General features: G+C 37.0%; 1 protein-coding gene across 3 annotated transcripts; it reads right to left on the bottom strand.

Annotated features, from left to right (window-relative positions):
• Nucleotides 1-4607: 4607 nt before the first annotated feature.
• On the bottom strand, nt 4608-9370 carry LOC140507200 (uncharacterized). Of its 3 annotated transcripts, none has more exons than XM_072615212.1 (5): nt 9109-9370; nt 8255-8299; nt 8036-8105; nt 7513-7747; nt 4608-6522 (listed from the first exon to the last, which is right to left on the bottom strand). In XM_072615212.1, the coding sequence occupies exons 4-5, from the start codon at nt 7541-7543 to the stop codon at nt 4634-4636; spliced, it is 1920 nt and encodes a 639-aa protein (XP_072471313.1). In that variant the 5' UTR covers nt 7544-7747; nt 8036-8105; nt 8255-8299; nt 9109-9370; the 3' UTR covers nt 4608-4633. The 3 variants fall into 3 exon arrangements, with proteins under 3 accessions (XP_072471313.1, XP_072471314.1, XP_072471315.1); XM_072615213.1 differs by lacking the exon at nt 9109-9370 and adding an exon at nt 8495-9052; XM_072615214.1 differs by lacking the exon at nt 8255-8299.
• Between the last annotated feature and the right edge of the window lie 17975 nt (nt 9371-27345).

Below are 27345 nucleotides of genomic sequence, written 5' to 3'. Positions count from 1 at the left end.
TGCATCTTGCTCTTTGCTGAAATTAATGTTTCAATTACTTTTATTTGACTCACTAGGGTTTTCTAAGTAAAACATAATGTCATCAGCAAAAGGCAAGTGTTTTGTTCCTTTCTTGTTTCTTCAGTTTCTTTTTCTTATCTATTGCTATCACTCATATTTCTACACATTGTTATCCAATAATAGAAGTGATAGTGGACATCTTTATTAGTTATAATTGTATCTTTTTTTAGCTTCATGGAAAAAGTGAAAATATGTAAAATATACCATACCCCTGGACCTCCTACATCTGCAAAGAAATGAGGTGATAATGTTCTCATATTTCTTCTTTGAAAGTATGCTCATCCTTTATAATTTTCCAATATGTACTTTTAAAATTTTGTGATTATATTTTTCTGTTTACATTGTTGTATTCACTGAGCATATTAATTTCTTGGCTCTGCTTACTTTACTCTTCTAAATCCTCTAAATTTTTCCATGATACCCTCTATTCTTTCTGTTTTTTATTCTCATAATTCAGTAAATTCAATGACACATATATATCAAAATTTGTTCATTAATTTATTGACTTGCACTTTGTTGCCAATTCTTTGCCACAAGAGAAAGTACTACTATGTATATGGGAACTGGCTTTTTTATTAACAATGATCACTTTGGGGTAGAAGCAATCAAAGTTCACTGTGTAAAATAGCATGGACATTTGAGCCATTTTATTTGCATAATTATACATTGTTTATCAGAGTTGATGAATTGATTCACAATTCTACCAAAAATATGCTAATGGGCCTGTCTTTCCACAGTGCTTTTCAATATTTACTATTCCTTTCTTTTGTCCTCTTGACCAGTTTGCTAAATGTGAGATGAAACCTTTGCTTCATTGTCATACAAATCCCAATTTGTAATTTGTGTAGACTTATTTATAGACAAATACAGCACAAGCTCCTCAAACCTAGTTAACATTCACAGGCTCTTACTGAACTCCTTCCAGAACCTCCCTGTAAGGAGGGCACTCAGACTAGTCATCTCCTCATCTGCCACCTTACTGTATTCCTATGGTCTTCTTCATGCTGCCTATGATGTATCCTTCTCCCACTCCCACCATTCCATTCTCTCCTTTATTTGTGAAAGTAAAACAGAGAGAATGCTACATGAACACAGACTTTTCTTGATTCTATTAAGTTAAGGAAGTATAGAATGACATAGCAGTGTTTTAGAAACTCTGTTGGACACATTTGAACTGTTTTCATGTTTTTGATCCTCTTCCTTTGTTTCTTACCTTCCTCTATGCATTGTCTTTACCCATTTGATTGTAACCTCACTGAGGGATCTTTGTCTTCCCAGGGCATAGCAAAGTACCTGGTACACAGTAGGTACTTCATAAGTGGTTATTTAGTGACTGACTAGCCTTTTCAATCTATCCTATTGAAAGTTTTTGTATTTGAGATCTCAAAGTGTGATGCACTAGAAGTAAAGACCATAAGCTATGGTCCTATTTCTATAAGATAAAAGTATAACCAAGAATGTATAATGGATTAGATTCGGGGTGGGAAATATGTGACCTTGAGACCACAGGTGACCCTCTAGGTCCTTAAGTGTAGCCCTTTGACTGAATCCAAACTTCATAGAACAAATCCCCTTAATAAAAATACTTGCTCTGTAAAATGTGGACTTAGTCAAAAGTACACACCCAAGGACCTAGAAGGTCATATGTGACTTCAAGGCCAAAGGTTCCACACCCCCAGATTAGAGTCATGATATTCTGTACAAAGTATAAATATCTCAAACTCTCACTCGGGGAATTTAAGTGCTGGAAGATACATTTCAAATTAAACTGATACTGAGAGACAGTTCCTTGATGGAGGAAGAAAGCATCTTTAAGAAGTGTCATATCTGACCAGATAATTTTCAGATGAAGAAATCAAAGCTATCAGTAGTCATATGAAAAAATGTTTGTCACCAACAATTAGAGAAATGCAAATTAAAGCAACTTTGAGGTATCACCTCACACCTATCAGATTGGTTAACATGACAGAAAAGGAAACTGGGACATTAATGTATTATTGCTGGAGTAGTAAACTAGTCCAACTACTTTGGAGAAGAATTTGAAACTATTGTGTGTACTCTTTGAACAAGTAATACCACTACTACGTCTATATCCCAAACAGATAAAAAAAAAAAAAAAGGAAAAGGGACTCTTATATGCAAAAAATACTTATAGTAGCTCTTTTTGCAGTGGTAAAGAATTAAAAATAGAGAGATGTCCATCAATTGGGGAATACCTGAACAAGTTGTGGTACATGATTGTTACAGAATACTCTTATGCTATGATAAATGATGAGCAGGATGGCTTCAGGAAAACTTGGGAAGACTTATATAAACTCATGCAAAATAAAGCGAGTAAAACTAGGAGAACATTGTACACAATAAAAGCAATGCTGTTAGTCCTTTCCTTGCTTAATTCCCTGTTGGATAAGATGAATTTCTATGCCCAACTGTATGTGTACGTATCTGTGTGTGTGTGTTTATTTTTTTCATTTCTACTTGAACCAGTTCAGATGAGTGATGCTGAAGAGTTTTCTTGCTGTTCCCTCCTTCTCCCCCTCCTTTGTAAAAGTGCTTCCTTGTGTCTTCTTTTATATAACATAATTATCTCTATTCTTCTTCTCCCTTTCTCCTTCTCTCAGGGCATCAGTCTTTCCAATCCTTCCATTTTTCTCTTGACATGACGCCAACATAATATACTCGCACTCATGCCCTCTAAGCAAACTTTTTCTAAATATTCTAATAATGACAGAGTTTTTGGGGGTTGCATACATCATCTTCCCATAAAGGGATATAAACAGTTGAAGCTTGATAAGTTCCTTCCTTATCATTTCTCACTAATGTTTGCCTTATGCTTCTATTGAGTCTTGTGCTTGAACGTCCAAATTTCTATTTGGTGCTGAATTCAACTAATTAATCAGGAATTCTCAAAAGTACTCTACTTCATTAAATACCCATTTTCCCCCTGGAGGATTATAGTTTGTTTTGCTATTCCTGGTTGTAACCCTAGATTCCTTTTCCTTCCAGAATATGGTATGCTGAGCCTTCTGTCCTTTTATAATGGTACCTGCTAAATTTTGTGTGCTCCTGACTGGCTCCATTTTATTTTAATTCTTTCCTTCTGACTGCTTACAGTATTTTGTCCTTGATCACAGAGCTCTGGATTTTGGCTTTCTTTTTGCATTCTCCTCATTTCACTGTGATATGCTCATAGACCATCACATTTATTCTGTATGGAATGGGGATTGTGAATTCAGTACCCCAAGAGTATCTGCCTTTGGGAGGAATTCAAAGCATAGGATGACACTATGAGTCAGGAAAAGACTCTGTTTGGACCCTATGAGAGAGAGAGATAGAAATCACCAGAATGCCACTTATTCTAAAGATACCTTCAGGTTTGGTTTGTTCTAAGGGAAGCTATGAGTACTTTAAGCTTTTTCACTATATATTAATAGGGTGCTGGGAGTCTTGGAGAGTTTTTGCATTGACTTTGGGTTGAAACAAAAATTGACTTCTACATATATGCACTTCTACCTTCAGTATTTCTGTAAGAACTTTGTGTTCTCCATATTTGTGGAAACTTAAGAGATGTGTTATATTTGGAGATTTTCTTGGAGTAAATTCCATGTGAGGGACAATGAGAAAATAGATACATTTAGGGCATCTGACACTTCAGTTATCAGCCTGCTAGGACTGTCCCAGCCTATGTGACTCAAGACCAGGGAGAGCCTTCAGCCATTAGTTACATTAGTTATGTTTCTATGAATTGCTCATATTCATAATTTCTCATGGCACAACAGTATCCCACTACATTCCTATACATAATTTGCTCAACCACTTTCCAGGGAACAGGCACCTACTTTGTTTCTAATTTTGTACGAAACTATGAGATCCCTCCTATGAGAGAGCAGGGACCATTATTGCCCTTCTTTGTATTCTCAGCACTTCACACAATGCTTGCCACATAGTAGGCACTGAATAAATGCTTGTTAGCTGACTGCCTGCTATTACGGAAAGTACAGCTGTGAACATTCTGTTGTATATTGGACTGTGGCTGCCAGAATAGGATAAAATCCAACCTTTTCTGTTTTGCATTTAAAGTCATGGACAGTCTGGGTCCAACTCATCTTTCCATGCTAATTAGATATTATTCACTACATGCAGTGTTTTGTTCAGGTCCATCACTGGTAGTTTATGTTCTATAGTTGGAGCAAAATGAGTGCATGTATGTATATCTATCTATATACATACATACATACATACATACATATTTGGTACATGGTTTTTCGCTTGTCTTCTCATTAAACTGTAAGCTCCTTGAGAGCATGGACTGCTTACCTGAAAAATAGTTGGTGCTTAGTAAATGCTAATTGTTGCTGACCTTGTATTGCCAGCACTGAGCACAGTGCATGACTTACAGTAAATATCAATAAATACATGTTGATTTATTGGGTCCATGACTGGTTTCTCTTCTCAACCCACAGGAAAAGAATGATGTGGTGATTCCATATTTAAAATAACATGTAAGCTCAGGCCCAAGCTTAAGAGACAACATATGAGGGGTCAACTGATATACAAAAGAAAAGATTGTATTTTAATTGTTTATCCTTCTTTCAAATTTCTTTAACAGAGACACAGGACTTGTGTTTTGTCTCATTGACATCTCATTTATGATGTTCTGGTTTGTAAAGGATATTTCTTCCCCAAACAGATTTTGACTTGGAGGCGTTTTCTTCTCCTTTGGCTGGTGATGCTTGTAACGTATAAAATCAAGCCAAGTGAGCTTGGGTCTTAATGGATCCAGGCGCGTAGGTTCTGAGTACCATGAGGGAAATGCTCTTGAAGGGTGTACGAGCCGGCGTTTAGAAGAAAGGGCCCCTGGGGCCTTGGAACTGGGACTTGCCTTTGACTGGGGCCCTTCCAGCAGAAACCTGACACTTTTCTTCTCTGGACCACGCGAGGGCGTTGGGACAGTGACCTTTCTGTCAACACGGGGAGAACCATTTGGGATCCATGAGGAAGAAACTAAACAGCTGTTATCATTAGCAGACATATGTTGACTAGGCCAACAGGTACGGCTGGGATATTCCTTCATTTGCCACAGGTGACCTGGGTTAGAGAAATCACTTTTTATTTTTTCCTTGGGGATGGAACTTATGATGTCATCAACAAATTTTGTTGTGTGAGTTAGCCTCTCACTGGTGTAAGGTTTGATGTCATGTAAACACCTGAGTATGCCTCTATTCTGCTCAGTCTGGATCTGGTGGTGTTCCTTATCTTGGTGGTCAGAGATCTGTGTAGCCCTAGCCTGGTAGTATTGGTTTCTTGGAGCCTCAGCTAAATGTAAAGCAACCTTTTTAGGGACTGGTATGTCTTGGACATTGGGATGAAATGGAGACTTTGAGTGGTGCTCAAGCATTGGTAGAGTCACTGTTGTCCAACAATCAGAGCTAGACTTTATTAGTTGAGGCCTAGTTGAACAGACACGGCAAGGTGTAGTGCTAGGTTGTTGGAAAACAAAGGGCGGAGATTTTCTTTGACATACACAGATCATGTTCCTATGCATGGGTCCCTCAGATTTTACATGTGTATGGTTTAGTGGAAGTGAGTCTTCAGAGACAAGGTCCAGGCCAACCTGTGCCTGATGTTGCTGACTCAGTGGAATTGTGGCCTGGTGATCACAGTCGTGGAAAAACTTTGCCCAGCTTCTTTTATTTAATTGTTTTTTTGCCTTGGTTTCAGGACTTAGTGCAGGTATCTTTCGGTGTCCATTGAGGAGACGTGTGGACCGGTCTTCAGGGTTCAGCTGAATGTTATCCTGGTGCTGGGAAGAAACTTTGAGGTTGGCCTGCTCATTGGAAGCCAAATTATGTTTATCCTGGTGGTCAGAATACGATCTCTTCCATACTTGGTCCCTAGCAACTGGGTTCAGAATTGGCGATTGTCTCTCAGTAGTTGTGCCTTTGGACCAAGCATCAGGATTATACGTTGTTGTAACAGTGGCCTTGTTCAGCTTTTTGCCTCGTAACTGGGATGTCACCTTCTTTTCCTCTGAGGGACTGAGGCTTGACTCAGCTGTTGCTTTGTGACTGGAGACTGCTGGCCCATCTAGGTCCCTGATCTTATTGCCATGAGACCTTAAGTTTCCAAATTTGTTGGTCAGGTGATCCCCAGGATGCAGATCTCCAGTGTACGGAACATTCCTGAAGAGCAAATTCAAGTGGCTTTCAAGGTTGTTTTGTTGGATTAATTTATCTGTGTTCTTATTCACAGGGGACACAGCTTTTTCCTGGTGGTCAGAGTCAGGTACTTGTGAGGACTTGTTGATGATGACCTGTTGTTTTAAGCAAACCATCTGGTCTGCCTCCGCCTGGTGGAAAACTGGACCAAATTGGGACAATGGTGCAATCCGATGTGGTGGACATGGTATTAGCACTGACTGAGTCTGGTAAGAAACATTTTTTGGAGGAACCAGGACCAAGGCTGAAGGTGAAGAAGAGACAGTGAAAGTCAGAAGAAAGAGCTACCATGCCCCCTGGGATAAGGAAAAAGGAGCTAGAGGACAGGGATCAGGAAGAGATGATAGTCTAGGGTCAAGCAGGAGGAAAGTCTTCCATTCCATTTGAAACTTTTCAGAGTATCTTCACCTAAACTATTTCATTAGATCCACACCAGAAGCCTTTGCAACTAAATATAATTATGTCCATTTGATAGATGTGAAAAGAGATCGTTCTATATCTGCAACAACTTTTATACTTAATGAGCTTTCCTGAAACAACCTGTGAGATACAGAGGTAGTGTAAATATTAGTGATATTAATAACAATAAAATTAATTAACAATTATATAGCACCTACTGGATGACAATAGTGTGTCATAGGCAGTATGCTAAGCTAAATATTACCTCATTGGGTCCTCACCACAAGTCTAGGAGGTAGGTGCTATTATTATCTTGATTTTACCATAGGGAAAACTGAGGCAAATGGAGGTTAATGCCTAGGGTCCCATAGGTAGTAGGGTTCTGAGGCCAGGTTTGTATTCGGGACTTTCAAAGTATAGGCTTAGTGCTCCGTCCTCTACATCACAGCTGCCCTGGTTTCTACACAAGAAAAATGGTACACAGAGAATCTGATACAAGATCATAGGTATGACTAATATTTAAATCAGAAAGCCAGAATTGAAATCCAGAATGTTAAGGTGGAATGATTAAGAGATTTGTCGTCCATAAGGACATAGTAAACGACAGAGACAAGGCTAGAACTCAGGTTTCCTGATTTCTTGAACCATGTACTCTTTCCAAGGGACCAATTGGTCCTGAGAACAGAGTCAAGTTTAGATGAAAGACTCTTTCTCTCTCATACACACACACACACACACACACACACACACACCCCAGAAATACACACATCTACACAAGTCACAAAGAGAGATGGGATGGATTCTAATCGAAATGAATAAAAATCAAAGTTCTCACTTTTTGGAAATGTTCTGACTGTTTTCCCCATTTTTCCGCTGAAAGATTTCCTTGAAAAGATAATACATTAATAAACAATGATAATAATTCTGGGATCCTTCTTTAAAAAAGGTTATCAAAAGACAGTTGCTTATATGACTTCTGCTGCCCAAGTATTTCTGTTTTTGAGTAAGGTGTTAAACTTGTAAACTTTTCTTTTTGTCTTGGACTTCCCACTTTGGCAGTCTTCTGAAGCCTAATAATAAAAATAATAATTATTATTATCATCTCAGAATAATTTTTAAATAATGAAGAAAATGCTAAATTTTAATGAAGAGTTTAGCAAAATTATAGATGTGTATTTATGAATCCCCTGGAAATTAAACATAGAACCTTTGGGGGACTCTAGACTCTAAGTTAAGAACCTCTGTTTTCAACCAACTTCCGAATGTCCCCATATGGGGCATTGTTAATATTCAGGGAGTTAGTATGTATCTTTATTTTATTAGCCATCAGCATCATTGGCCTAATATGTGAAACTTACTAGTCATTGCCTTCCTGGGTGTTCTCTTTTGCAGATCTTCATCTCTCTTTATCTTGTTCATTTCCTTTGCCTTTATTAAAATTTTTAAAAAGGGAATGATATGTAAATTTTTGTGAAGATATAAGCAACTGAAGGGGGAAAAAATCAACAATTGGCTTTTGTGGGTCAATTTTTCTAAATTAAAAGAATGAAACTCTAAGGCAGAATCCTAAATATTACCCAGTGATTTCCATGATGTTTTCATTTCCTCTTTGATTTCAGTTTCTGTTTCAAAAATACAATTATTATTTTTATTTTTTTACGTCACCCACAATCCTAATGTATTCCTCACTCCACCCCCAAGAGCTATCTATCTTTCTTTTACAAAGTATGAAAAAAAAGCTGTTCTGTTTTTCAAACTAACATCATATCAAAATGGGCTTATATGAGGCACGTTGTTCTACATCTACAGCTCCTTACCTCTACAAAGAAGAGTGAGAACGTGACTTCTCATCATATATCTTCTTTAGAGTGAATCTTAGTCATTATCATCTTTTTTCTAATAAGTATTCTTTTCAGGGCTTCTAAAATCAGCTTTACAAATATTCATGCCAAAATTTCCCACAGCCCTATAGACTGAATCACCAGCAACACTGTCTTTAAAAAGATTTTTCCTGTATGCACTTATGTTTTCCACTTAAGGACATGAAATATTATTTCGAGCTAATGGAAAATTTTGTGATGCTTACTGAGGGAATTGGAAAGAAACAGGATTGTGACAAACTCAAGCCACAGGCACAAATTTAGATCAGTTTGCAGAGGTGGGGAACCTGCAGCCTCAAGGCCACATGTGGCCTCCTAGGTCCTCGAGTGCAACCCTTTGATTTATTCCAAACTTCACAAAACAAATCCCCTTGAAAGAAGGTTTTGTTCTGTAAAACTTGGACTCAGTCAAAAGGCCACACTCAAGGACCTAGAAGGCCACATGCGGCCTCAAGATCCCAGGTTCCCCACCCCAGACTGCTAGATTCTCTCTTCTCTACCCATACCTTATACTCACTGCCCAGGTCACCCAGTCCCAAAAAATGGCTTACCAGTTGAAGCAGTAAGAAAAGCAGGAATCAAAGCAGGTTAAATGTCCAAATGTGAGGTCACTGCATCAGGCAAATTCCTGGTGGCCTCAGGGGCCAGAAGCCTCCTCTAATTAGAGGAGAACAAACTAAATGGAAACAAAGCAAAAATAATTAGTTACTTCAGAGAAATAAATAGTTCTTCCTAAGAGGACTGAATAGAGAGATGCAAGGAACATAGAGCAGTGTGGTTTTAAAAACACTCATTAGGACTGAATCCTATGGTCCCAGGCCAGACGGGGATTTGATACATCAGCCTGACATCACAGAGCACCACTTGTCCATTGTCACCTGGGGTCCCTTGTAATGGGGACTTAAGCAATGATACTTGTCATATGGGTTTTTATGGTAAATGGATGAAAACCAATCTCAAATTTCAGGTATGTTTAAAATTTCCCAGTGATTCTTAACAATTTGATTAACTCTTTAATAGAAGACGCAATATTTCTCTTCAGAGGCACAAAGTGCTAGGTCCTGTCCCACTTGAGATTTAACTTACAAAGCATATAAATGCTCTGTGAAGACAGGTATTGGATCTTTCCTTATTTAATCTTAGGAAATCTCATCAAGTCCAGTGTCCCACAGACCTTAATGTGAATTGTGCAAGAGAATACAATTGATAATAATCATTTTGGGGAGTTGGACTTTCCTAGTGTTTGGTGATGAAATGTCTCTGCATGCCAATCCCTTACTTCTCCAGGTTAAAAAAGGGCAATTTTTGGAATTTGAAGATCACTGTTTTCTTTCATTTTTTTGCATTTTGAGAATTTCTTAGATACCACTCAAACTGAAGCAATTTTAAAGTGTATAAAATAACATTGGTAATAATTGATAATCATCCAAATTACCTAAAAACATTTATTATGTGCCTACCATGTTTGACACTGTAGGAAATGAAGGTTTGAAGAAGTAGCATAGTTCCTACTTTCAAGAAGCTTTTCATTTGACTGACAGGCACAGAACGTTCATATAAACAAATATACTCAAAATAGATGAAAGAAAAATTTGGGGTGGGTAAAGGGGAAGACATCAGTCTCTAGGCTGATCAAAATTTATGTTACACTTGAACTGAGTCTTGCAAGGGTCATAAGATAATAGATTTAGAGATGGAAGCCTAATTCCTTGAGAAAACTGGAACTCAAGGAGGTGATAGAATTAACCAGTATTCACATAGCTAACAGGTTTTAGAGGAAAGATTTGAATACAGGGCTTCCTGTACTTTAACCATGATATCACTTTGAACTCTAAGATCATAAGATCAGCAGGGAATGTATTCATGGGCATAGAACACAGAAAGTACAGAGAAGGGAGATAGAGTATAGTATGTGAGGAACTATTATGACAAGTCACATTTAGCTAGATCATAGTGTATATGAAAGAAGAGTAATGTATAATCAGGCTAGGAAAAGTAGAGTGAAACCATGTTCACAAAGCATTTATGCTGATTTGATCTTGGAGGTGTTATGGAAGGCACTGGAGATTCCTGAGTAAGAGTCAAAATATGGTCAGGTTTTGCTTCTGAAAGATCATTTTGGCATCTGTTGGAAGATGGATGAGAGTGCAGAGATTTGAGGCAGGAAAACCAATGAGGAGATTATTACAACAATCTAGTTGAGATTAGGGGGCCTAAACAAGAATGGTAGTTGTAGGTTTGAAGTAAGGGATAGCTGTGAGAGATATAGAGATAGAAATTACACCTTTTGGCAACTGTGGAATCAGGGAACATGAAGATTTAATGATGATACTGAAGCTGTGAGATCTTTTGAGTAGCAGAGAGGTCCTGAACTTTTCTTGTAAACTCTTTGAGTTCTCTATATGTCTATACCTGGTGAAGCCTAGGGAATTCTTTTCAGAAGAATGTTTTTAAAGGCATGAAATATAATATATTGCCATTCCAAGGAAATCAATTGTATTAAAATATGGCTACCAAAATATTTTTAAAAAAGGGCTCGAAAACTGCATTTTCTTTGATCCAACAATAGCACTACTAGGTCTGTATCTCAAAGAGATCAAAGAAAGAGAAAAAGACCGACATACACAAAATATTTGTAGCAAAGTATCAAAGAACTGGAAATTGAGGGAAATATCCCATAAATTAGAGGATGACTAAACAAGTTGTGGCATAAGATTGTGGTGGAATAATATTGTTCTATGAGAAATGAGTGGGGTAGGATGAAACCAAGATGGCAGATTAGAGGCAACCCAGCTGAACTCTCTCAACATTTCCCTCCAACCAACTTTAAAATAATGTCTCAAATCAAATTTTGGAGAGACAGAACCAACAAAAGTTCAGAGTGACACATTTTTCTTTCCTAAGGAAACTTAACAGGTCAGCAGAAGTTTGTGAAACCAGTGTAGAGGCCTGTCTGCAATCTATAAATGTGGTTGAAGGGAAAATGGCTAAAGTAGCAGCAGCAGATTTTGCAGCTTTCAACCTAGAGATGGTAAGGGGATTCGACAACTGGTCAGAAAAATTATATGAGACCCTTTGCTGGCATTTGGTACAACTGGCACTGATTGGTCAATCTATTGCTCATATGCATTTCTGGGTTGAAGTTCCAGGGTGGAGAGGACCACCAGAAATTGGGCACAAGAAAATAGGGGGCCTAGTAATAGTTTCAAGGCAAAGAGAACAGGAGGGACCAGGAGCCCTTCCTGGGCAAAGATCACAGTGCAGATCAAGAGAGCAGTGACCATACTTCACACGGGATCACAGTACCTTGGAAGCAACAAAAACTTGCAGACCCTTAGAACTATCTCTGAAAATAACATCATAAGCCTGAAACTTGGCAGATTGCTTTCTCACTCCCAGGTGAGCAGAGTTCAACTTTAGCACAAAAATCAAAGTCAAGAAATAGGCTGGAAAAGTTAGCAAACAACAAAGAATTTGACCATAAAAAGCTAATACAGTGACAGGGAAGACCAAGAAATAAACTCAAAAGACAACAATGTGAAAACGCCTATAGCAGAGCTTCAAAGTAAAATGCTAATTTGACCAAAAACCAACAAGAATTCCTGGAAGAGTTAAAGAAAGAAATGAGTGATAGGGGAAAATAGTAGGAAACTGTATGCTCCAATATGCAAAAATGCAGAAGAAATTATGATCTAAGCTAAGCAAAAGCAAAAATAGACTCATTAAAAGGGATGATCAGGAAAATATTTTTACAGCAAGTATTTCTGATAGAGGCATTTCTCAAATGATTTTTGGTTGGTTACTGTCCTTCATTTTCAAAGAGGATCAAAATGACATCATGATGTTGAGGTCATGGTATAGCATGTACAACTGTGGCTGGTCAGACCAGTACGTGCTCAGAATGCTCTAACACAGGTTGGACATAGTCTACTTGACCATTTGGAGTGGAGATATCTTAATTTTTTCATCTCATGTTTCTTTTGAGCTGTTGCAATTCTGATTTGCTCATGGAGTACAGTGCCTTCTTTGATATAGACATGACATGCTGGATGGTCCTATGCCATTGTCTCCCAAGTCTCACCAACTATTCCAAAGTTCTTCAGAGAGACCTTGAGAGTGTTCTTGTATTACTTTTTCTGACTTCCATGTGAACACTTGCCTTGTGTGAGCTCTCTGTAGAGTAATTTAGGCAAACATATTTTTGGCATTTGAACAGTGTGACCCAGTAGAGTTTAATTGATTGGCGGTTCAGTTTGAGAAAGGAGCTCAGTATTTAATACCTTATCTTACCAAGTGATCTTCAAAATCTTCCTAAGACAATTCAAATGGAAGCGGTTCAATTTTCTGGCACTGGTAGACTCTCCAGATTGCACAGGCATACTACAGTGAGGTCAGGAAAATGGATCTGTAGTCCTTTATTTTTGTAGGGAGTCTAATACCTCCTCTCTCTCACATTTTTCCTTTGGAGCATCCCAAATATTGAGCCAGCTCTGGCAATGTGTGTATCAACCTCATCATTTATTTGCACGTTCCTAGAAAGTATACTGCTGAGGTAAGTGAACTTATTCCCAGCATTCAAAATGTCTTCATCTACTATGAAGAGTGGCTCCATATATGGATGGTATAGTGCTGGCTGGTGGAGAACTTCTGTTTTCTTGATGTTGTTAGGCCCAAATTAGCATAAGCAGCAGAGAACTGATCCACACTTTGTTACATCTCAGCCATATTAGTATTGGATTGTAGCTTCTACAAGTTAAATAATTTACTGTCAGTGTGGTATCTGATGGCATTTTCATCTCTGTTGAAGACATCTGACAACATCACTGAAATCATCATCGTAAATAGCATGGGAGCAAGCACATATCCCTGCCTCAATCCACTGGTGTTTAGGAAAACACTACAGCTTTGTCCATTATCCAGAATCCATGCAAGCATGCTACCATGAAACTGATGTACAAAACTGATGAAATACTCAGGGCAGCCAAATTTTACCATGATTTTCCACAGACCTTCATGACTGACAGTCTCAAATACCCTGGTTAGACTGACAAATGTTGTGTATAGACCTCTGTTTTGCTCTTGGTATTTCCCCTGGTGTTGTCAAGCAGCAAAGACCATATCAACACTTCCTTGGCCCTTTCTGAAGCCATGCTAGCTCTCAGGTAGGTGATCATATTTCACATGAAGCATCAGCCTATTAAAGAAGACTCTGGCAAGAATCTTGATTGCAATAACTGAGAGAGAAACCTCACTCCGATTGTCATAGGACAACCTATTTCCCTTTTCTTTATAGAGATGGTCAATGAAGGCATTATTGAACTTCTTAGGAATAACCTTTTCTTGTAATATTACCTGGAAAATTTCTATCAGCTTTTGTATGAGCAGTGACAGCTGAAATAGAATCAGCAGCAGGTGCTTTGCTACATGAGAGGAGCCTAGTGTCATTCAAAACCTCTTCTTCAAGATGTGGGAAAATTGGGACACTAATACATTGTTGGTGGAGTTTCTAACTGATTCAGCCATTCTAGAAAGGAATTTGGAGCTATGCTCAAAAGGCTACAAAACTGCATGCCGGGGGCAGAGTCAAGATAGCGGAGTAGAAAGACACATCTACTCTAGCTCCCCCCCACAACCCATAAAATACCTGTAAAAATGACCCTAAACAAATTCTAGAGCAGGAAAAGTCGCAAAACGAAAGAGTGAAAGAGATTTCCAATCCTAGACATCCTGGAAGGCCTACAGGAAAGGTTTATCTCACTGGGTGTGGACCAGAGTGCAGCCTGCTAAACTCAACTGAGATAGGACTGGAGCAGGTCTCAGAGTGCAATCCCAGGCAGCAGCTGAGGTTCCCAGATTACTCAACCCACAAACACCAAAGGTAACTTCAAAGGTCAATGAGAAAGCTTTTTCACCTGGGTGAGAAGTAAATGTGGTCTGGCCCTGGCTGCCACAGGGTAGCAGTGGTTGCTGTGGCACAGCATCCATTTTAGGAACCTGCAGGCTAAAGGCCCTGGGCTTTAGGGGCTTTTAGACACAGCTGATCTGGATCTCAGCTCTGAGTGGTGGCCCTGGGGTAAGGAGGAGCACTGGCTGCTGGAGGCTCTGGAGAGGGAATTCTACTCACAGATCCTGTGAAGAAAAGAGTACTTGTGGTTGCTCCCAGACCAGAATGCAGGTCAGGAGAGGAGTAAACTCCTCTTTATTGATTGTGCCACCTTGGAACTGAGAACTTACAGGTCCTTAGAGTATGCCATCCACCTGACAAAGGACTCAAAAGTCAAGTAACAAACTAGGGAAATGCCCAAAAAAAGGAAAAACATAAGACTATAGAAGGTTACTTTCTTGGTGAACAGGTATTGTCTTCCATCCTTTCAGATGAGGAAGAACAAAGCATAACATCAGAGGAAGACACAAAAGTCAAGGCTTCTACATCCAAAACATCCAAAATAAATATGCAATGGCCTAAGGTCATGGAAGAGCTCAAAAAGGATTTTGAAAATCAAGTAAGAGAGGTGGAGGAAAAATTAGGAACAGAAATGAGAATGATGCAAGAAAATCAGGAAAAGATAGTCAACAGCTTGCTAAAGGAGACACAAAAAAAAAAGCTGAAGAAAATAACACCTCTAAAAATAGACTAACACGATTGGCAAAAGAGGTCCAAAATGGCAATAAGGAGAAGAATACTTTAAAAAGCATCATTAACCAAAAGGAAAAGGAAGTTCAAAAGCTCACTGAAGAAAGTAGCTCTTTAAAAATTAGAATGGAGCAGATGGCAGCTAATGACTTTATGAGAAACCAAGAAATTACAAAACGAAACCAAAAGAATGAAAAAATTGAAGATGATGTGAAATATCTCATTGGAAAAACTGACCTGGAAAACAGATCCAGGAAAGAAAATTTAAAAATTATGGGACTACCTGAAAGCCATGAATAAAAAGAGCCTAGACATCATCTTTCATGAAATTATCAAGGAAAACTGCCCTGATATTCTAGAACCAGAGGACACAATAAATATTGAAAGAATCTACTGATCACCTCCTGAAAGAGATCTGAAAAGAGAATCTCCTAGGAATATTGTGGTCAAATTCCAGAGTTCCCAGGTCAAGGAGAAAATATTGCAAGCAGAAAGAAAGAAACAATCTGTGTATTGTGGAAATACAATCAGGATAACACAAGACCTAGCAGCTTCTACATTAAGGGATTGAAGGGTTTGGAATATAATCCAGAAGTCAAAAGAACTAGGATTAAAATCAAGAATCACACACCCAGCAAAACTGTGCATAACATTTCACAGGAAAAAATGATCATTCAATGCAATAGAGGACATTCAAGCATTCTTGATGAAAAGATCAGAACTGAATAGAAAATTTGACTTTCAAACATAAGAATCAAGAGAAGCATGAAAAGGTAAACAGGAAAGAGATATCATAAAAGACTTTCCAAAGCTGAACTGTTTCCACTCCTACATGGAAAGATAATATTTGTAATTCTTGAGACTTTTCTCAGTATTTGGGTAGTTGGAGGGATTGCGCACACACACACACACACACACACACACACATTTATATATATATATATATATATATATATATATATATATATATATATATATATATATATATATATATATATAGAGAGAGAGAGAGAGAGAGAGAGAGAGAGAGAGAGAGAGAGAGACAGAGAGAGAGAGACAGAGAGAGAGACAGAGAGAGAGACAGAGAGAGACAGAGAGACAGAGAGACAGAAAACACACTGTGAGTTGAATGAGAAGGGATGATATCTAAAAAAAAAAATGTAAAAGTGAGAGAGGAATATGTTGGGAGGAGAAAGGGAGAAATGGAATGGGGCAAATTATCATTCATAAAAGAGGCAAGAAAAAGCTTTTTCAATGCAAGAGAAAAGGGAGGATGTGACAGGGAAAAAGTGAAGCCTACTCTCTTCATATTTGGCTTAAGGAGGGAATAATATGCACATTCAATTTGGTATGAAAATCTCTTATGCTACAGGAAAGTAAGGGAGAAGGGGACAAGTCGGGAGAGGGGGATGATAGAAGGGAAGGAAAATGGGAGGAGTGAGTAATTAGAAGTAAACACTTTTGGGGAGGGACAAGGTCAAAAGAGAGAATAAAATAAATGAGGGGTGGGATAGAATGGAGGGAAATATAGTTAGTCTTACACAACATGACTATTATGGAAGTCTTTTGCAAAACTACACATATATAGACTACATTGAATTGTTTGCCTTCTCAGTGGGGATGGGTGGGAAGGGAGGAAGGGAGAGAAGTTGGAACTCAAAGTTTTAGGAAAGAATATTGAGAATTGTTTTTGCCTGCAATTGGGAAATAAAGAATACAGGTAATGGGGTATAGAAATCTTCCTTGCCCTACAAGAAAAGAGAGAAGATGGGGATAAGGGAAGGGAGAGGTATGATAGAAGGGAGGACATATTGAGGGAAGGAGTAATCAGAACACAATGTGCTATCAGGTGGGGGGAGAGGAGAGATGGGGAGAAAATTTGTCACTCAAAAATTTGGGGAAATGAATGTTGAAAACTAAAAGTAAATGAACATTTAAAAAAAGAAAAAAGAGAATAATTGATACTATGTGACACCCCCTGTTGAATTGTCAACTTGCTTTTGTATTTAGCTAGTTCTGTATGTCCTACATGTCCTTAGATACAAAGGACCCACCAAGGTCACCCTACTGACTCTCTACTCTTAGCCCATCACTCCTCTCTTCAAAAGCTTTGAGTATGTTCCTGTAACCACCTCCTTCAGGTCTCTTTATGTAACTCAGTTACACAAAATTTGTGTAATTTTCAGTCCTCTTTGTGTAACTGTCCCAGGTGCCAGCCCACCTCACTGACTCACAGAAGGGTCAGACATCTTGATTGAAGAAAATCATATATCAGTCAAAAGTAAATCTTCATATTGATGCACTGTGGATGGACTTGTGAATGATTATGACCATTCCAGAAAATATTTTGGAATTCTACACAAAACAACTATTAAAAAGTGCATGGTCTTTGACTCAGTTATATAACCATGATGCCTACACCAAAAAGGTATCAGAGAAAGAATAAAAGGTACAATAGGAACAAAAATATTGGAAAGCAGCTATTTTTGAAGTAGCAAAAAACTGAAAACTAAATGAATATCCATCAATTGAAGAATTCCTAAATAAATTGTGGTATGTGATTATAATGGAATGCTATAGTGCTGTAAGAAATAAGGAAAAATATGATTTCAAAGAGTTATGGAAAGAATTATATGAATTGATGCAGAATGTTAAGTAGGCAGAACCAGGAGGAGCATTTATACAATAACAATAAAGTTGTAAAGACAAAAAAACTGTAACGACAACAATCTGCACAATGACCATCCATCATTTTGGGGGATTGATGATGAAACACACAGTTCACCTCCTGACAGAGAAATGAAAGCTTTAGGGTGTCAAATAATACATTTATTTCTATATACAACCAATGAGAGAATTTTTTTCTTGACTTTAATTTTTGTTATAGGAAATTTGGTTTTCTTTTCTCTTTTTTTTTTTCCAAAGGAGAGAAGGAGAGGAAGATAAAATAGGCTTCTGGTCATTAAAAACATGCTTTAAAATAGATTGCAGATGGATACTACAAATGTGGGATATGTGTTCACTTTCTGATGTCACTGTATCAATAATTTTCTTTAACTGTTTTACTTTGTTATAAGGAAACTCCCAAGGAGTGGAATGGGGGCAGCCTGGAAATGTTTGTAATGCTCAAAAATAAAACATCAATTTTTTTTAAGTTAAAAAAATAGACAAACCTAAATGGCAAGAAAAGATCCAAAAAGGCAATGAGGAGAAGCTTTTAGAAAGCAGAATTGACCAAATGGAAAAGGATGTCCAAAACATCCCTGAATAAAATAATTTTTAAAAAATTAAAATGGAGCAGATGGAAGCTAATGACTTTGTGAGAAACAAAGAAATTATAAAATAAAACTTAAAAAATAGAAGACAAAGTGAAATATTTCACTGGAAAAACAATCTGTAAAATAGATCCAGGAGAGATAATTTTAAAATTATTGTTATATCTGAAAGCCATGATCAAAAAAAACAGAGCCTAGATATCATCTTTCATGAAATTATCAAGGAAAACTGCCCTAATATTCTAGAAACAGAGGGCAAAATAAATACTCAAAGAATTCACCAGAATTCTGAAAGACATATGAAAAGAAAAACTCCTAAGAATATTGTAATCAAACTCCAGAGTTAGGAGATCAAGGAGAAATATTTCAAACAGCCAGAAATAAACAATTCAATTATTGTGGAAATACAATCAGGATAACACAAGATCTAGCAGCTTCTACATTAAAAGATCGAAGGGCTTGGAATATGATATTCCAGAAGTCAAGGGAACTAGGATTAAAACCAAGAATCACCTACCCAACAAAACTGAGTATAATACTTCTGGGGGAAAGAATGGAATTTCAATGAAATAGAGGACCTCTAAGCATCCTTGTTGAAAAGATCAGAGCTCAATAGAAAGTTTCAGTTTCAAATTCAAGAGAAACATGAAAAGGTAAACAGAAAAGAGAAAACTTAAGGAACTCATTAAACTGTTTACATTCCTGCATGGAAAGATATTATTTGTAACTCATGAGACTTTTTTCAGTATTAGGGCAGTTACAGGGATTATATATATGTAAGTGTGTATGAGTACGTATGTATGTGTATATTATATATGTGTAGGTATGTATATGTATATGAGTACATGTATGTATATACATACACACACATTGACAGAGGGCACAGGGTAAGTTGAACATGGAGAAGTCCTAAAAAATAATATTTACTGTTGAGTGGAATATACTAGGAGTAAGAGAAAGGGAGAGGTCTAGTGTAGCAAATCATCTAACATATAAGAGGGAAGAAAGAGCTTTCACAATGGAGGGGAAGAAGGGAGAGATGAAAGGAAATAACTGAACCATCTTCTCATGGTATTTGGCTTAAGGAGGGAATAATACACAACTGGATGTGGAAATCTATTTTGCCCTGCAGGAACTCAAGGGGGAAAGGGGTAGTAGAGGGAAGATAATAGAAGGGACAGCAAATTGGGGAAAGGGATAATCAAAAGCAAACATTATTGTGAGAGGACAGGGCAAGGGAGAGAATGAAATAAATGGAGGGCAGGATAGGACAGAGGGAAATGTGTTCAGCCTTTTGTAACATAACTATTATGGAAGTGTTTTACGTTGTTACACATGTATGACCTATATTGAATTGCTTGTTTTCTCAGTGAGGATTGGTGGGGAGGCTGGAAGGAAGAGAATATGGAGCTCAAAACTTTTATTTTGAAAGTTAAAAATTATTTTAGCTTGCAATTGGAAAATAAGATATACAGGCAATGGGCTATAGAGCTCTATTTTGCCCTACAGGAAAGTAGAAGGGAAGGGGATGGAAGAAGGAGTGGGCAATATAAGGGAGGGCAGACTGGATGAAAGAGTGGATGGCGTGCATGCTGTCCTGGGATGGGGGTAGGGAGAGAAAATTTTGAATTCAAATTCTTGTGGAAGTGAATGTTGAGAACTGAAAAATAAAATTTATATATATGTATTTATAGAAAGAACAATTCAAACACTACCCTCTCCAAGTAATCTTTTTTCCCATACCATTGTTCTTTGCAACTTTCTAATAAACTGATCGTGTAATGTATAGCAAAAAAAAAAAAGATTTTTACTATTATTTTACTTAGTATTTTCATTAGGTTCTGGGAGTTTGATGTTTAAAATATATCTGTCCGTCCTATTTTCCAAATGACTTGTTCCTGCTAACTTTACATTTTGCTCTTATATTAACTGAACAGATTGTTTTGAGTTCTTTTTCCTCAGTCACTGAAATGCTAAGATCTCCCAGCTTTTGTTTTAAGCTATCTATTTTACTCTGTAGATCTTCTTTATTAGGTCTTCCAACACCTGCTAGAGTCAAAAGAATCATGGAACCTCAGAACTAGAAGGGACCTCAGCTGTCCTTGCTAGGGCATATGAACAAGTGGTGATCAAGCCTCTGCTTCAAGACCTCCCAAGGAAAAGAAGAAACCCAGAGCATTTCAAGGGCAATGTATTCCCCTTTTAGGCAGATCAAGTCATTAGTTTTTCTTTATACCAAGACAAATTTATCTCTCTTTAACCTCCCTCTCTCCTATTTCTGCCCCTAGGGCCAAACAAGCCCAGTCCCTCCCTGACATGAGAGCCCTTCAAATAATTGAAAACAACTGTCACCACCACCACCACCACCAAAGCCTTTTCTTCTCCAGGTGAAATAAAATCAGCTACTTCAACTGCTCTTCATATGATATGAACTTAAGGGCTTTACTCATACTGGTTGCCATTCTTTATCCTACAATATCTTCTTAAATCGTGTTGCCCAGGGATAAATACTTTAATCTAAATGAGGACTTATGAGGGTAAAGGGCAATTAGAATATCATTTCCTGATTCTTGGAAGTTTTTATGCAGGCCAAAATCACGTTAACTTTTTATTAACTATGTCACTGCTGATTCAAGTTGAGTTAGAAGCTCAATAAAATCCCCAGATCTTTTTCAAAACTTATCTATCAATGTCAACACTGTATGATATTTGTGTTGATTTTTTTGTATTCAAGGAAATGGCCTTACATTTAACCCTTTTGGATTTTATCTTGTTACATTTAGCCCATAACTCTGGTCTGATAAGATCCTTATGGATCATCCATGTATTAGGTATTCCTCCTAGCTTTGTGTTATCTGCAGGTATGTTGAGAATACCATCTTAAAGTTTTTATCCAAATCATATATTTATCCAAATCCTGTTGAACAGCACAGGACCAAATTCATGTTCCTCAGGTACATTACTGGAAACCTCCTGCACGTTGACATTGAATCATTAGTAAATGTTCTTTGAGTCTGGCCCTCCAAAACCATTTCCGTATCTGATTATATTATCATCTAATCCATGTCTGTAGATCTTCACAAAAATATAATATTTTAGACAAATTATGTCCATAGCATTCCCATCTATAAATTTCAATAATCCTGTCAAAAAAGGAAGTAGGGTTAGTCTGGTATGTCCTGTTATTTTTTTTTTTATAAATTATTGTTACTTATTTCATTAAATATATCCTAATTACATGTAAAGTTTTAACAATATTTTTTTAATTGTGTTTCAAATTCTCTGCTTGTCTCATCCTTTCCCCACTCCTTGAGAAGGCAAAAAAATTTTGATATTGATTATACATGTGAAATCATGCAAAACAAATTTCCACATTAACCACATTGTAAAAGAAAACACAAACAAAATAAAATAATAAAAAACTACAAGAAAATATTCTTTAACCTGAATTCAGAGTTAATCAGTTCTGTCATGGAAGTAGATAACCTATTTCATCACCCATACTTTGGAAGTGTCTTGGATCATTGTCTTCATTACAGTAGCTAAATCTTTCACAGTTGATCAACTTTACAATATTGCTGTTATAGTGTACAATGTTCTTCAAGTTCTTCTCACATCAGTTCATATGAGTATTCCAACATTTTTCTGAAAGTATTCTGTTCATTATTTCTTATAGCACAATAATAATCTGTCACAATCATATGTCACAAATTGTTTAGCCATTCCCCAGTTGATGGGCATTCCTTCAATTTCTAATTCTTTATCACTACAAAAAGAGCTGGTATAGTTTTTTGTGGTTTTTTTTTTTTTTTTTTACAAATATGTCCTTTTCCCCTTTATCTTTTATCTCTTTGGGATACAAACCTAGTAATGGTATTGATGGGTCAAGGGATAAGCAAAGTTTTATAGCCTTTGAGTATAGCTCCAAACTAAGGATCAGTTCAGAGCTACACAGCAGTGCATTAGAGTTCTAATTTTTCCACTTCCTTTTCTGTAACGTTAATCAATCTGATAGGTGTGAAGTGGTACCTAGAGTTGTTTTAATTTGCATTTCTCCAATCAGTAGTAATTTAGAGCATTTTTATATCTATAGATTGTTTTACTTTTTTCTTCTGAAAACTGCTTTTTGATATCCTTTGACCATTTTTCAATAGGGGAAGGTTTTAATTTTTAAGGAATGATTTTCTTCACTGAGATTTTGTACCTGTTTTTCCATTTGGCCAATTCTGCTTTCTAAGGAGGTATTTTCCTAGGTTTATTTTTCTACTTCCTTTTCCATTTTGGACAATTCTGGTTTTTAAGGTGTTACTTTCTTCAGTATTTTTTGTGCTTCTATTACCAAGCTTCTAATTGTCTTTTCATAATTTTCTTCCTTTGCTTTCATTTCTTTACCTATTTTTCCCTCTACCATTCTTATTTGAGTTTAAAAATCTTTGTTTAGCTCTTCCAGGAATTCTTGTTGGATTTATATACAATTCATTTTTTCCCTTTGTGGCTTTGCTTGCAGATGATTTGATTTCATTATCTTCTGAGTTTATGTCTTGATCTTTCACCTTCATAGGTTTTTATGAGCTGGTTCTTTTTTGTTCCTTAATCATTTTCCTACCCAATTTCTTGGTTTAGAACTTTTTGTTAAAGTTGGTCTCTGTTCCTGGTATGGGGTGGAGAGGGGCTCTATCTCAAGCTCCAGGCTTTTTCAGGCTATTGTTTTCAGAGCTAGTTCTGGGGTGGGAAGTTTTCAATGTTTCCAAGGTAGTACAATCTGGGGAGAGCTGTGGTCCATTGCTCTCTTGGTCTGCATTCTGGTCCTTACCCAGGAATACTCCTTGATCACTTGGGATTCCTCTTAATTCTGCTCCTCAAGGACCCTTCTTGGGAAGGGAAATGGTGCTATTTCTGGAAATGGTACAATTTCTCAAGTTCTCTGATTCCCTGGGACTGGAAGCAATACTGTCCCTCAAGACTTCCACACCCTTTTGAAGCAAAGTGGTCCTCTCCACCCTTAAACTCAGAAGTGAGGACTGGCAATGAAGCTGCCAAACAGTTGCTCCTCAAGGCTTCCATTCCTTCTTGAAAGATAGTGCTCCTCTCTGCCTTTGCACTCTGAACCAGAAGTATGTATAGGCAATAGAAGTGACAAAGGGTGTGTGGTCCTATAGTCAGTGTTACCACAGGGGTACTCTATAATGCCTTTCTGACCATTTGCCAAGTCCTCTAGACTTCTAAAACTACTACTTCTGTTGTCACCACCTAGGCCTACCACTGATGTTTCATCCACATGAGTTCCAGGACAGCTTTCTCCCCAATGTCACAGATCTTGCTTTCTGACCTCTTATGTTGTCTTTGGCTGGAAGAATGTTTCACTCTGACTTTGCTGTCCCTGCCACTCCTGAATTCTATTTGAGGCATTATTATAAATTTGATTGGAGGGGAACGCTGGGAGAGCTCAGCTCCAGTCCTGTCCCTGCCATGCAGTGTGGTCAAGGCTGGGCTGCGCTCTACTCTGTCGGCCTTCCAGACTGTCTTGGGCTGGAAATCTCTTTCACTCCATCATTTTATGGCTTCTGGTGCTCTAGAATTTTTTAGAGCCTTTGTTTCATATGATTATAAATAGATTTAATTTTTTCATTTGAAAACTCCCTTCATATCCTTTGGCCATTCATGAATTGGATAATGACTTGCAATCTTATAAATTTGACTGATGTCTCTATATATTTGAGAATGAGGCCTTTGTCACAAACACTGAGAGTAAAATTGTTTACTAGTTTTCTGCTTTCCCTTCTAATCTTGGTTGCATTGGCTTTGTTTGTGCAAAACCTTTTCAATTTAATGTAATCAAAATTATCCATTTTGCATTTCATAATGTTTTCTATCTCTTGTTTGGTCATAAGTTCTTCTATTCCCCATAAATCTGGCAGGTAAACTATCACTTATTCTCCTGATTTACTTATAGTATCAGCATTTATATCTAGATCATGTATCCATTTTGACTTTATTTTGGTATATGGTGTAACGTATTGGTCCATGCCTAGTTTCTGCCATACTATTTTCTAGTTTTCCCAGCAGTTTTTGTCAAATAGTGAGTTCTTGTCCTAGAAGCTGGGGTCTTTGGATTTATCAAACAGTAGACTGCTATAATCATTAACTGCTGTGTCTTGTGTACCTAACCTATCCCACTGATCCACCCCTCTATTTCTTGTCCAGTACCAAGTAGTTTTGAAGATTTTTATTATAATACTTTATAATATAATTTAAGATCTTGTATGATTAGGTCACCTTCCCTAGAATTTCTTTTCATTAATTCCCTTGATATTCTGGAACTTTTGTTCTTCCAGATGAATTGTTATTTTTTCTAGCTCTATGAAATAATTTTTTGATAGTGTGGTTCGTATGGCACTGAATAAGTGAATTAATTTAGGTTCAATTGTCATTTTTATTATATTGGCTTGGCCCATCCTTGAGCAATTGATACTTTTCCAGTTATTTAGATCTGACTTTATTTGTGTGAAAAGTGTTTTGTAATTGTGTTAATATAGTTCCTGGGTTTTCTTGGCAGATAGACTTCCAAATATTTTATAATGTTGTAACAGCAAGCAAAGTAAGATCTTTGCTCTTTTTCTGCACTGAGTTTTAACCAATCAGATATGTACATGTGGGTTCTATCCAATCAAATACTGAGTAGAACTGTATATAAAGAGAAAGCTGGTATTGAGAAAACAGACCTGAAGAGAGCCAGTCTTGAAGGGGTGGGCCAATGTTGAAAAGAAGAGATTTAGGAGGAGGCCTGAGCTGGGGTGAGACCTCTGAGCCCAGGAGGAGACTTCTGAACCTGGGAGGAAACCTCCAAGCTGAGAGAAGAGACCTCTGATGTCTGAGATTTGCTGAAGGAGCTTCCAAATTTGGAAAGCAAATAGAGCTGTAGGGAAAAAAACATGCCCATGAGGCTTAGCTCCTTTTGAGAGTTGTTAAAATGAACTGAGCTGTTAACACAGAGCCTCTGGACTTTGGCAGTGAATTAAGATGACTGTTCTGGTGGTATGTCAGTGTTATTATTGTTCTGATGAGTTTTGTTTTGCCAGAGGCAGGAGCTGTAGAATGGAGCAGTCCCCCTGAGCTGAGAGGTTGAACAGGAGAGAGAGCTGCCTACATGTGAATCCAGGAATGGTCAGCCCACAGAGGAAGAGCCATCATACTTGAAAGTCAATCTCAAGTTAAGATGAAAGAGGACTTTACTTGGACACTTGGTATTGATTAAGAAGATTGTTCTTACTGTGACCTAGGGGTAGATGGTGTAGACTTTACTTGGACACCTAGTATTGATTAAGGATGTTGCTAAAAATGTTATGCTTTGCTTTATTGAACAATGTTTAGTTTATTGATGAATAGAGTGTGTGATTAGACCCTTGAAATTATTCACAGTAGTAGTCCTCAGGTGTGCTGCCATGACTGGTGTTACAAATGTCTACAGTAATTTTAAACAATTCTCCTTCTATCTCATGCATTTGGATTTTGTTAGTAATATATGGGAATGTTGATGACTTATGTGAGTTTATATCCTTGAACTTTGCTAAAGTTGTTTATTATTTCAAATAATTTTTACTTGGTTCTCTAGAATTCTCTAAGTATATCATCACAGCATCTGCAAAGAGTAATAGCTTACTTTCTTCTTTGCCTATTCTAATTTCTTCAGTTTCTTTTTCTTCTCTTAGCTAAAGCTAACATTTCTAGTATCATATTGAATAATAGTGGTGATAATGGACATCCTTATTTCAAACCCGATCTTATTGGAAATGCTTCTAGCTTATCCCCATTACATATAATATTTGATGATGATTTTAAGTAGATACTACTTATCATTTTAAAGAATACTCTATTTATTCCTATGTTCTCTAGTGATTTAATTAGGAATAGGTGTTACATTTTGTCAAAAACCTTTTCTGCATCTATTGAGATAATCATATCGTTTCCCTTAGTTTTGTTGTTATGATCAATTATGCTGTTAGATTTCCTCACATTAAACCAGTCCAGCATTCCTGGTATAAATCTTCCCCAGTCATAGTGTATTACTCTCTTAATAACTAGCTATAATTTTTCCTAATATTTTATTTAAAATTTTTTCATCTGTATTCATTAGGGAAATTGTTCTCTGTTTTGATTCTTTCTAGTTAAGGTATGTGTACCATATTTGTATCATAAAAAACATTTGGTAGACTCTTCAACTATTTCCCCAAATAGTTTATATAGTATTGGAAGTAATTGTTCTTTAAATGTTTGATAGAATTCACTTGTAAATCCATCTGACCCCAGAGATTTTTTGTTAGGGAGTTCATTGATGACTTGCACAATTTCTTTTTCTGAGATGAGGTTATTTAACTATTTCAATTCTTCATCTGTTAATCTGGGCAATTTATATTTTTGTAAATATTCATCCATTTCACTAAGATGGTCAAATTTCTGGGCATACAATTGGGGAAAATAATTTCTAATAATTGTTTTAATTTCCTCTTCATTGGTGGTGAATTCACTTTTTTCATTTTTGATACTGGTAATTTGGGTTTTCTTCTTTCTTAATGATTATAGGGTTTTTTTTCCATAAAACCAGCTCTTAGTTTTTACTCCAATAGTTTTCTTAATTTCAATTTTATTTATCTCTTCTTTGGTTTTCAGTATTTCTAATTTGGTATTTAATCGGATATTTTTAATTTGTCCTTTTTCTAGCCTTTTTAGTTGCATGCCCAATCCATTGATCTCTTCTTTCTCTATTTTATTCATGCAAGCATTTAGAGATGCAAAACTTCCCCTAAGAATTGCTTTCCCTGCATCTCATAAGTTTTGGTATATTATCCCATTATTATTATTTTATTGGATGGAGTTATTGT

Source organism: Notamacropus eugenii, chromosome 5, assembly GCF_028372415.1.
Source record: "Notamacropus eugenii isolate mMacEug1 chromosome 5, mMacEug1.pri_v2, whole genome shotgun sequence".
Classification (NCBI taxonomy): Eukaryota; Metazoa; Chordata; class Mammalia; order Diprotodontia; family Macropodidae; genus Notamacropus; species Notamacropus eugenii.
This window is presented reverse-complemented; position numbering and strand designations above follow the sequence as displayed.

Bases quoted from the DNA above. Each gene is read 5' to 3' on its own strand.
- LOC140507200 (XM_072615212.1), bottom strand. From the start codon at position 7,543: ATGGGGAAAACAGTCAGAACATTTCCAAAAA. The intron at 6,523-7,512 runs GTGAGAACTTTG...CTTCACCTTCAG, and splicing joins AGTCAGAACATTTCCAAAAA to CCTTGGTCCTGGTTCCTCCA.